Here is a 12,145-nt window from a genome sequence, read left to right as displayed (position 1 = left end):
AGGATAGGGTAACCCCGAGTGATAAAAGGACACGATTTTTTTTTCACATGGTTGGGTTTATGAGGAGGCGAGAGCGGTTGAATGAGAATGAGTATAAACGAGATCTGGTCACATAATAAGTAGCAACAAAATTAAAAAAAAATATATAAATGACAAAAGTTATAGAATGGATTTATCATGCTAATTTTATATAATCTTTCTTCTTTAGAGTTACAAAAGCGCATTACAGAAATAACAGGAATGGAGGATAGTTTGTTTGTATCATCTGGGACAATGGGCAATCTGATAGCTGTTTTAGCCCACTGCTGGGAGCGTGGGTCAGAAATCATAATTGGAGACCTCTCCCACATTATCAAGTATGAGCAAGGAGGAGCATCCCAGGTATGTAAAAAATCAACTTGGATAGGAGCCAAAATATGACTAGGACTTCTCTGCCTTCACTGATAGAACAGTGTTGGTATTTTTGGAAATGTCAAGGAGACATTTTCTACGTAATAATTTAAACTAGGTATCCTTTTCCCAAATCACACAGCCTTTCTTTGACGAACAAGTAAACGTTCAAATGAGGATAAATTCATTTATTCAGACAGTGAAAACAGGTACAATAGTTTAGATATTACAATGACATATACAGGATCGTCACCAGTAGAAATATTTTTCATAGACTGTTCTCAGTGTCTAAATAAATGGACTTATCCCCGTCTGAACGTTTATTTATTCGTTAAGGAGACCGGAATAATTTGAAGAAATTAAATTGAAACATTCAAGATATGAGCATATCTTCTGCTGGAAGGATATATATATATATATATATATATATATATATATATATATATATATATATATATATATATATATATATATATATATATATATATATATATATATATATATAGAAATAAAGCATTAATGATTTTGTTTCTGGGCACTTTTGTGCTTTCACTTCAAATAATCTGAATTAATCGAGAATGGTCCGTGAAAATTCATACAGCGTAATTTCAAAACGCTAAAATGTTCTTATGCTAAATCTCAAATTGAAAATTTGAAAATGGTCATGAAATGCTGAAATCACAAATATATAACTCCGAAAAATTAAAATTTGACGTCATGATAGCAAAATTCATGTGTCGAACACCCGAGCACCCATCGAGAGGTCAAAGTGAGAATAGCTCTGCACCTGGGAATATATTTTAAAGTGCTTCGATATAAAACTGAATAACATTTTGTCACCTGGATCTACCTTAGGTTTATTCATCCCTGAAATCTACGATTTTCTATGATTTTCCTTTTGACTGTTCCAAAACTACGAAGTCTCTAGAGTAGTATCATAGTTTTGTCAGTGTTGCCATGTTGAACCGCAAAAACAAATAAGTAAAACTATTTAACCGGATTCGAAAATGCTTTTTGCTCGTAAAAATCCAAGTAATAACAATATGTTGATTGCCAAAGATAATTGCTCCTTCAAAGGAAAGATACACTTTCTTAAACTGTATTTTAGCTTATTTTTGGCTGATTCTTCACCCAGTCTTCTTTTTTTCATTTTTTATTTGGCACCCACTGCTACAAAAAAGACCTTTTTGTAGTTGGAGGTTTTTTCCATTAAAAATTGAATTTTTTTCAAGATTTGAGGTTTATTTGATCAAGTTAATTATTATAGTTATGGCTAGTGCTGCAACTAATCTACGCTATCTTTTGCAACATACTAATCACTAAGTATGATTTATCGTACTATTTGAAAAAAATGTTAGAATAGATTACTGAAAAAATTAGTTCTGCAGCACACTATTTGATATTTTCTATTTGCCTATGCTATTCTACGGTCTTTTCCGTTCATGTTGGTTCTTTTGGTGTTTCTTTTGGTTGAGTGTAGTGGTGAAGCGTAGCCGGGACTGGAGGGTTTAAGTTTATTGGTTGATTAATGAGCAATATGGCTGGTTTAGTTTTCACTTTTTCAATTCAGAAAAACAATTGCCCATCGAATTCTCAGACGGTTTTAGCAACTCCTTTGGATGCAACCGACAGCCCCTGCTAGAATCATGTTTAACTTTGATCCCACGTTCCGTGGTTGGTCGTGCCCGAGGGGTTGACTTCCAACCAGGTGGAAGGACAGCTTACAGAAGTTTCTCAAAATGGTTATAATTGCTGCTGAAGAGACCCCCCTCATTGCAGCAAGTCGATCTGCATTGAGGTCGTTCTGCTATGCCATCTATGCCACTTATTATGCAGTAGAAGCCTCAAATCAAGTAACTCAATTCAAAAAATTACAGTTCATTTACGCTGTCCTTGTTACTTAAAGAGGCTTTTCATAAATGTATTAAATTATTTTTAAGATAAAAATGCCAACACGAGTGTTCTCGGTCTTCCAGCAATGTTTTATATAAGTTATGTTCTGGGGGCATATACGGTTTTTATGGAAGGGATGTTTGCATAAACTTCAGAGAGGGCTAATTTGATTGTAAATTGAAAGTTTTAGCTCACTTTTTAAGACCATAAGGTATAAATTTTTAGATAGTCAGTTTGTTAAAAATAGTTTAAAGGTCAGACAACAAAAACTCTGGTGTCGATTCAACCCCCTAGGGCCTGGAGCAGGCGTTTTAAATTATGCCATGAGGACATATATGGTTCTTATGGAAGGGATGCTCGTAAAAACTTCAGAGAAGTCTCATTTAAGAGGAAATTGAAAGTTCTAGTTCACTTTTTAAAAGCCAAGGTGATCGAAGGTCAACTAGGCCCCCACGCCACGCCCTTTTTTCTTCAAATATATCCGATAAAAATTTTCTCAAAAATAGTTAAAAAATCATGTAACGAAAAATTAGGGGTCGACACAACCCCCCCAGGGCTCGTGGGCAGCTGCTATGCGCTTTGCCCTGAGGGCATGTATGGGTCTCATAGAGGGATGCTCATATAAATAGCAGAGAGGGCTCATTGGATTGGAAATTAAAAGTTCTAGTTCACTTTTTAAGAGTCAAAAGAGATCATGGGGCCCCTCAACCCCCCTAAAAGCCCTTTTACCCTAAACCCACCCACCTGATAAAAATCTTCCGCTGGCTATTTTTTTTAAAACAGTTCAAACATTAAATAATAACTCCAGGGTCGAAACAACCCCTTTGGGTGAGGGGGCCGGTGTAGTAAGTTATGCCCTGGGATATGTATGGTTCTTACAGAAGGGATGCTCGCATAAATTTTAGAGAGGCCTCATTTGATTGGAAATTGAAAGTTTTAGTTCACTTTTAAAGAATCAAAAGAGACCAAAGGGCAACTAACCCCCCACGCCCTTTTTCCCCAAATAAATCTGATAAAAATTTTGAGATAGACATTTTGTAAAAAATAGTTCAGAAATCAAATAATAAAGACTACGGAGTCAACACAACCTCCCAGAGTCCTGAGGCAAGTGTTTTAAATTATGCCCCGAGGAAATATAAGATTTTTACGTAAAGGGAGGTTGTATAAGCTTGAGATCTGGCTCATTTTCTTGGAAATAGAAGCGCTAGTTACCTTTTTTAAGAGTCAAAAGGGATTGGAGGGTATTTATCCTCCCACACACACCCTCTTTTCCGCAAATGCCTATGATCCAAATTTTAAGATTGCCAGCTTTTTCTAATAGCCCATCAGATAACAAAGACTTTGGGGTTTACGCCCCCCTCCAGAGTCCAGGAGAAGAGTTGTAATTTATGCCCTGGGGGTATATAAGGTTTTTATGGAAGAAGCAGTCGTATAAACCTCAGAGGAGACTCAAATGATTAGAATTTGAGAGTTATAATTCCATTTCAAGATTCAAAAGTGATCCGATGGCAACCAGCCCCTTCCCCTGCCAACCCTCTATTCCCCAAATCCATCCGATCGAATTTTTATGTGGTCATTTTGTTCAAAATAGACCAAAGATCACATAGCAAAGACTCCAGGGATAACACAGCCAATCAAAACCTGGGGGCAGGTGTTGCAAATTATGCCCCGGGGTATATAATGTTTTTATGGAAAGAATGGTAGTATAAACTTCAGAGAGGGCTGATTAGATTGTAAATCAAAATTTTTAGTTTAAGAGTAAAAAGTGATCGGTGGGCATATAGCCCCTCCAAGGCTCCTTTTTCCCCAAATGCATCTGATCAATTATTTGAGATTCCCATTTTGATCAAAATAGTTTAAAGATCAAATAAAAAAAAGCTCTTCAATAAAGGGTCATCACAGCCTCTCCCCTCCGAGCCAAGGGGAAAGGTTCTAAGCTATGCCCCGGGGGCAGATGTGGTTTTTTGTGAGGGGTGGTGGTATAAATATCAGAGGTGGCTCATTTGACTGGAAATTGGAATTTCTATTTATCTTTTTAAGAGTTTAGTGGGCATATTTCACTGGTGGGCATATGCCCTCTCCCCACCCTCTTTTTCCCAAAGGCATTCGATCAAAATTTGGAGATAGCCCTTCTGTTTGAAATATTTCAACAATCAGATGAAAAAACTTCGGAGTTCACGGAAAAGGTGGTCGTATAAATTTCGGAGATGACTCAAATGATTAGAAATTGTGTGTTCTAGTTCCATTTTTAAGAGTCAAAATGGTCTGATGGCAAATATCCACCAATCCCAAGGCCATAAGATTCATTTTTTTTCTTCTCCAGAGGCACTTCATATGCAAGGAGTGATGTTGTAAGCTTCGGAGGGGGCTTATTCAATTGGAAATAATAACTTCTTGTGCCCTTTTTAAAATTCAAACCTGATTGAAGGACATCAAGTCCCCCCCTTCCCCACCCTCTTTTCTCCAAACACGTCCAATCAAAAGTTTTAGATGGTCTTTATGTCAGAAATTGTCTAAAGGTGAATTTTTTAAAATAATTATTCCTTGGCGATTTGCAAAAACCTCCCACTGCCCCCAGGGTAAAGGCTCAAAGTTATGTAAGCGGTCCATTGTTCATATATAAGGTTTTTTGTCGAAGGGGTTATCGTATAGACTTTGGAAAAGCTTCTTTTGATTTAAATCGAAAGTTCTAGATCCATTCTTACAAGTCAAGGGTACTTAGACGGTTGACAATCCACCCACGTCCTTCTTAATGCTTTCGATCAAAATTTTGAGGAAAGTTGTATTATTTTGGGGGAAAGTTGTAAATTATACTAGAAGCCCATCGTTAACATATAAAGCTTCTATGAAAGCCGTGGTCTTATAAACTTTTGAGGAAGTTCATTCCATTTTAAATCAAAATTTATTGTCCCCTGTTCCCTAAATAATCGAAAATTATCAAAAAGTAACACCAAATCCCTCCCCCTCTTGTGCCTTTTCCCCTCAAATGCATCTTATGAAAATTTTGAAATGACCATAACTTAGGGGGTCCAGAAATCCCCCGTAGCCCCCAGGAAAAGGGTTGTAACTTATGTAGGTTGCCCATTATAAGAATGAAGGTTTTTTGTGGAAGGGACAGACGTATTAACTTTGGAAGATGCTCATTTGAGAGATTGAAACTTTCAGTTGTTCTTTTAAAAGTCAAAAGGGATCAATGTGTAATTAAACCATGCCCCAATTTCCTACCAGAGGCCATCGGGTCAAAATTTTGAGATAGCAATTTTTTTTCAAAATAGTTCAAAGGCCAAATAAATATGCTTTTGGGTTTGAATCATCACCACCTGTCTCAGGCAAATGGCTCTTAGTTACGGAACGTACTTACTGTTACTTTGACAGAATCTTCCAAACGTAAAACTACCCCAATTCGCTATCGATAAATAAATGAAACTCAAAACGAACAGAAATTATAGACCCATATATCCTTTCAACACCTGAACACAATTTGTGTTTCACTAAAAAAAAAAAAAAAAAAAAAAAAAAAAAAAAAAAAAAAAAAAAAAAAAAAAACGTAGATTAGTCAGTTAAATTGCGGTATACTAATATTTCTTCGTAGAGGTTTCGATTATTTTTCATTTAAGTAAGAAAGGTGAAAATATTTCAAACGTATTTTGTTCTTAGTAAGCCCCTTCCGAAGTCTATACGATTGCAAGTTCAAAGTTCTTTATCATTTTTTAACTATACATATTTAAAACTATTCAAATAACATCCCCGGCGGGGAGACTGGCTCGAAAGCCGGGCGACAATACAAAAAGTATAAACAACAGTACAAACAAACAGTACAAACAACTACAAACAAGTATAAAAAAAAGTATAAACAAAGTATAAACAAAAAGTATAAACAAAACAGTATAAATAAACAAACCCAGAAGAAACGGATGTCGTCACACTTCTCACTCTATCTCACACCCAAAAATAAATGCCAAAAAACATTTATTAAAATTATTGTTAATATTTATCCGATAGCTGAAGGGCCGGGAGCTACTCACAATACAAACAGTACAAACAAACAAACCCGGAAGAAACGGATGTCATCACACTTCTCACTCTATCTCACACCAAAAAATAAATGCCAAAAAAAAATTATTAAAATTATTGCCAATATTTATCCGATAGCTGAAGGGCCGGGGCTACTCACAAATTAATATTTACTAATTAGCAGAGCTTTGATTTTAGTTTTTAATGTTAATAGTGATAGACTCTGATCAAAAAAAGATTTATATGTATTCTAATAATATGTAATAACATTTTTAGGCGAAAACCTAGACCGTTCGGAGACAATGAAAGGCACAGGAAGCTTACTTAAAGGACAACGAGGATTATATGGTTGGACTGAGGGAGGGCCTGGAAAAAATGATTTAAAACAATCTTCTTGCAGATCTTTTAGATAACGGACACGGAAAAGTATACATTGAAAAGCTAAAATTTGTCTAACCGGAATGATATTAAAATAACTGTAAAGACTCTTAGTTGGAGATTTACCAGGAAGAGATTCCATTGCTTTATTTTGTAACTTCACAATAGAAGAAATATTTGACTGAAACGTACTCAAATAAATAATCAAATAATAATTAATATATGAATGAACAAGAGAAAAATAGATTGATTTTAAAGCATTAAAATGAAGGAAAAATTTAAGACGATCCATTACACCTACGTTCCTTCCCAACTTAAGCCTTAGGCTAGTGATATGAGCTTTCCAGCTTAAATTCTGATCAACAATGACTCCAAGATACCGAGTTGTTTGCACTCGATTTATTTTTATTGCTCGACCTCGAAATGTGACTTCAACCTCTTGTAACGATGGTACTGCAGCAGAAGTTCTTGAAAAAAAAACATAAAAAGAATCTTTGAAGTGTTGACAACCCTTCATTTTGAAATACGGTCAGTCAGCCCGGTACCCAGAGCAATCCGTAGGCAATTTCTCTGGAATATATCTAGTAAATTTTCATCTGCTTTTCGGAGTGCCCATACTTCAGAGCCATATTTGACCGCTGTCATGGGCAAGAAAATTCCCCTTTCCTACAGGTTTCCAAGAATATCTTGTTTCAAAGCTTAGACTTCGTTTTTTTCATTTTTTGTTACAATGGAACCAGTGAAGCATCTTTCTCAGGGATAATTCGAGTTTAGAGATTGATGATCTATGTCGCAGGTAGAGTTGGCTGTATCATCAGCAAACAGTAAACTAAGATCCATATCAGTCTTAAGGCGGGTTAGGCTTAGAGGAAGATCATTTATATAGATAAGAAATAACAGTGGTCCAAGCATGGACCCCTGAGGAACCCCCACAGCATTAGACAGGTTTTCCTCATCTGAAATGTAGCCATTTGCATCCAATATTTGTTTTCTGTCCTTGAGGTAAGATTCAATTAGGAGACTCGCTTGTCCTCTAACACCGCAATTATGTAGCTTAGATAGTAGAATTTTATGAGAAATAGTGTCAAAAGCTTTTTTATGTCAACAAATATTGTTGCAGGTAGCAGACCTTTATCCATGGCATCATTCAAAAACTGGGTTAGCTTTAATATTGCATGTTCTGTAGAGTATGAAGACCTGAATCCAAATTGAAATGGGCTGAAAAAATTAGTTTTCTTCAAAAAACTGTACAACCTGTTATATATACACTTTTCAATAACTTTGCTAAAAGTGGACAAAATGGAAATAGGTCGATAATTGGATGGATCTTGCTTGTTTCCTCCTTTATGTAGGGGAATAACTCGAGCAGTTTTCATCACTTCAGGGAAAGATCCGTGTTTGAAGCATAGATTGACCAGATAAACCAGCACTTGAGCATAGCATCCAATGGTTTGTTTCAGTAGATAAGTAGATGAGCAATCGGTTCCTTCAGAATGTCCGTTCTTCATGATTTTTACCAGATTCTTAAGTTCCACTTCAGTTACGGGAGAGAGAAATATGGAAGAATCAACGGGATGTGGTAGAAAGTCGCGAAATCCAGATTCCACATCCAAGCAGTCATTCAAATTACTGTTTACGGTGGCCTCTCCAATCCTATCTACCTATCTATCCTAGCAAAGTACTGGTTCATTTCCTCGGCTACCTTTTGCTTACCATTTACTGTTGATCCATCCAATACATTCATTGATTCGGGCAGCCCTTGACTTTTGCTTTTGTTAAGACACTCGTTAATTATTGTCCAGGTCTTTTTTGGAGATCCTTCAGCTTCGAGAAATAGTTTCTCAAAATGAATCTTCTTCGCCCATCTTATCAGTCTTGTAAGATGGTTTTTATAAGATTTGAATGTAGTTTCATTATTTGATGTGGGAGAATTTATGTATTCAGCGTAAAGTCGATTTTTTTTTTCCTCAATACTCTTAAGCAAGCCTCTTGTTATCCATGGCTTTACGGGCACCTGGTACTTTTAATATCTTTTCTTCACAAGAGGGCAAGTTTCATTTAAAGCATTCTGAAATGTTTCAGTAAACGACCTGGATACAAATTCAACGTCATCTGATTCCAAGCATTGTGATCAATCATTACAAAGCAACTTGGCATTTAATAGCTTAACCGAGCCTTGAACCATCCTTCTAGATTTTTTCATTTGACCCTTTTCACCTGAATACCGGAGACACTCGCTCATAAGAATAAAATGATCAAACACATCCGTAAGTATTACGTCACACAACACAACAGGAAAATTTACAAGTTGATTATCAATAATAGATGCATTTTGATTTGTAACCCGAGTTGGAAACCGGACGGATGGAACAAAGCGAGCTGCCAATGATGTAGTAAGGAAGTCTGTAGCCAGAGTACTCGAAGGCGCAGAATTACTTGGGTCAGAACTTACTGAAGAAGTGTCAATGTTAAAGTCTCCCATTAGAATGATTTTTCTTTACTTGGAACTGACAATGTTAGCAAATTCTTCAAATTTATCGAAATATTTCTTAGTGCTAGAACTAGGAGGGCGGTAGAACATGCACAAAAGAACCTTCTCAGATGCTATGGTGACTTCGATAACCAGAAATTCGAACAGCATTTCCTTACATAGAGAGTCAAAATCTTTGATTTCTTCAAAATGCAAAGAAGTGTGGATGTAGAATGCAAGTCTTTCTTTCTGGTTATTCAATCTATTTTCTGAAGTATTTGGTATCCTGGAATATTTGCTGCATTCAGGGTATTTGCATTCAAAAAAGTCTCATAAAGCCCCATAATTCCTATCCCATTACCAAGAAGGAACGTAGATAAAAAATTTAGGCTAGAAAGCACCCCACAACAATTCCAACTCGCAAGTCTAAAAAGACCATTATTAACAGGAATAAGTTCTTCAGGTAAAAGATACCTATTATGGGGTAAATTATCAACAAGAGCGTCTTGGGCTAGGTCATCACCTATATTCATTGAATTTAATATTTTACTCAACTCAGTAGAGTATCTCTCAAAACCGTTTCAGTCTAGGGCTGATTCCTAATGTTACATCTAGAACTTCTAGAACTTTCTTCTAGAACTGATTCCTTTTGGAAATTAAATACAAAAAAAGTTTTTTTAAATGAAAGTAAGGAGCGACATTAAAACTTAAAACTAACAGAAATTACTCCGTGCATTAAAGGGGCTGTTCCTCCCTCAACGTCCCGCTCTTTACGCTAAAGTTTTACTCTTTCTCTCAATTCTGCTTTACTAAAGAGTAAATATCTTTAACGTAAAGAGCGGGACGTTGAGGAAGGAACATCCCCTTTCATACACGGAGTAATTTCTGTTCGTTTTAAATTTTAATGTCGCTCCTTACTTTCAGTTAAAAAAAACTCGTTTTTTTATTTAATTTCTGAACGTTTTTGAATTATTGCATGTTTTTATTTTGACTCTCCGCAAATCAATAATTAAAAAAAATTGCGTATTAATTTTTTTTGCTAAATGGCTTTCTCTTAGTTTTGATCAGACGATTTTGAGAAAAAGGGTGGGAGAGGAGGCCTAGTTGCCCTCCAATTTTTGGTTACTTAAAAAAGCAACTAGAATTCTTAATTTTTAACGAACATTTTTATTAGTAAAAAAATATACATAACTTACATATTAACTGACATAACAAACTTCTATATTCGTATATTTTTGTTATGTATATGAGGGGTTTGCCCCCTCGTTAATACCTCACTCTTTAAGCTAAAACTTTAATTTTGTCCCAATTCTTTAAGATTGGCCCCTGAATCACAAAGGCTGTAGAATAAATAGTTGAAATTACTAAAAATACTTTAGCGTAACGAGCGAGGTATTTTGGCAGAGATGAGCCCCGAATATGCGTAATAATCTCTTTTTGTTTTAAGTTTTAATGCTGGTCCTTACGTTCAGTTGAAAACATTTTTTCATATTGATTTTTTCGTTGTTTTTTTTTAAATAATGCTAGAAAATCCTGCACCCCCTTCATGGAATTTCTCTTCTCCCATGACAAATTCCTCCAAGGGAAGATCCTCCCACGTAGCTACCTCCCCTCAACCCCCCCCCCCCCCAACCAAAAAATCATCCTAAAAAGGTATGTACACTTCAAAATAATCATTACTGTATATAAACGCTGGTAAAAGTTTGTAACTTGCAGCCCCTCCCCTGGGGACTGTGGGGGAGTAAGTCAGCCCCAAAGACATGGTTATTATGTTTTTCGACCATGCTGAACAAAATGGATATCTCAAAATTTTGGTCCGTTGACTTTGGGAAAAAATGAGCATGGGTGGGGCCTAGGCACCCTCTAATTTTTTTGGTCACTTAAAAAGGGCACTAAAACTTTTAATTTACGTTAGAATGAGCCCTCTCACGACATTCTAGGACCACTTGGTCGATACGATCACCCCTGGGGAAAAAAACAAAAACAAACGACAAACAAACAAACAAATAAACAAGCACCCGTGATCGGTCTTCTGGAAAAAAATAATAAGTTCCAAATTTTTGCAGATAAGAGCTTGAAACTTCTACAGTAGGATTCTCTGATACTCTGAATGCGATGGTGTGATTTAGAGTGTTTCCCCCTATTTCCCAAAACAATGCAAATTTTCTTAGGCTCGTAACTTTTGATGAGTAAGACTAAATTTGATGAAACTTACATATTTGAAATTAGCATAAAAATCTGATTCTTTTGATATATCTATTGGTATCAAAATTCCGTTTTTTAGAGTTTCGTTTACTATTGAGCCGGGTCGCTCCTTACTACAGTTCGTTACAACGAACTGTTTGATAAAAAGAAAAAAAAGCTAATAATAATAAAAAAATAAATAAAAATAATAATGGTAAAAAAACTTAAACTAAAAAATAAATAAACACAATCTAAGCGACATCTTGCAACGACCATAGGCGACGGGGGAAAGCATCACTCGCAAGGCGTATATAAACGTGACCATGATCAGACCACACCTGTTTATTACCGTATTTTTCACGTGCTAGGTTCAGAATATCCCGTCTCTGCTTTGTTAAGTTTTCTAATACAAATATACCAGTGCTCACCAGCTTCTGCTTAAGCTTAAAAACTTTCTAGGCCATTTCCTTCGACCTGAATTTGACTAGGACCGGAGCTATGGCATCTTGACGAGTTATAGAACTGTATAGTTTAAATCGTCTCACTTCCACAATATCACCATCAGATACTCCAGATATTTCCATTTTATTGCGAATCACACCCCCGATTACAGACTTTAAGTCACTATTTGGAGGCTGTTTGATACCGTTGAAAAGAAGACTGTCTAGCCTTAAGTCCTGATCATACATATCTAGTTTCTGCTCTGCATTCTTAACTCTCTCCTCAAGAAATATTATTTGATTCTTAGAAATTTTAGCTCGTTACTGAGGGCTAGGAATTTCGGTTCAGACTCAACAATCAATGCTGAATGAAACT

At 36.0% G+C, this 12,145-nt stretch overlaps 2 protein-coding genes across 5 annotated transcripts in view; one reads left to right on the top strand and one right to left on the bottom strand.

Annotated features, from left to right (window-relative positions):
- LOC136039222 (period circadian protein-like) overlaps window positions 1–12,145 on the bottom strand; it is a 569,811-nt gene that overhangs the window by 271,788 nt on the left and 285,878 nt on the right. The gene's annotated exons all lie outside the window — the stretch shown is intronic.
- LOC136039219 (uncharacterized) overlaps window positions 1–12,145 on the top strand; it is a 140,525-nt gene that overhangs the window by 78,113 nt on the left and 50,267 nt on the right. The window contains exon 4 of the mRNA XM_065722751.1: window positions 209–381. Within this exon, the coding sequence (XP_065578823.1) occupies window positions 209–381 (173 nt within the window). The remainder of the gene's footprint in view (window positions 1–208; window positions 382–12,145) is intronic.

Source organism: Artemia franciscana, chromosome 19 (genome assembly GCF_032884065.1).
Source record: "Artemia franciscana chromosome 19, ASM3288406v1, whole genome shotgun sequence".
NCBI lineage: Eukaryota > Metazoa > Arthropoda > Branchiopoda > Anostraca > Artemiidae > Artemia > Artemia franciscana.
Note: the sequence above shows the minus strand (reverse complement) of the source record. Positions and strands in the feature narration are given on the sequence as shown.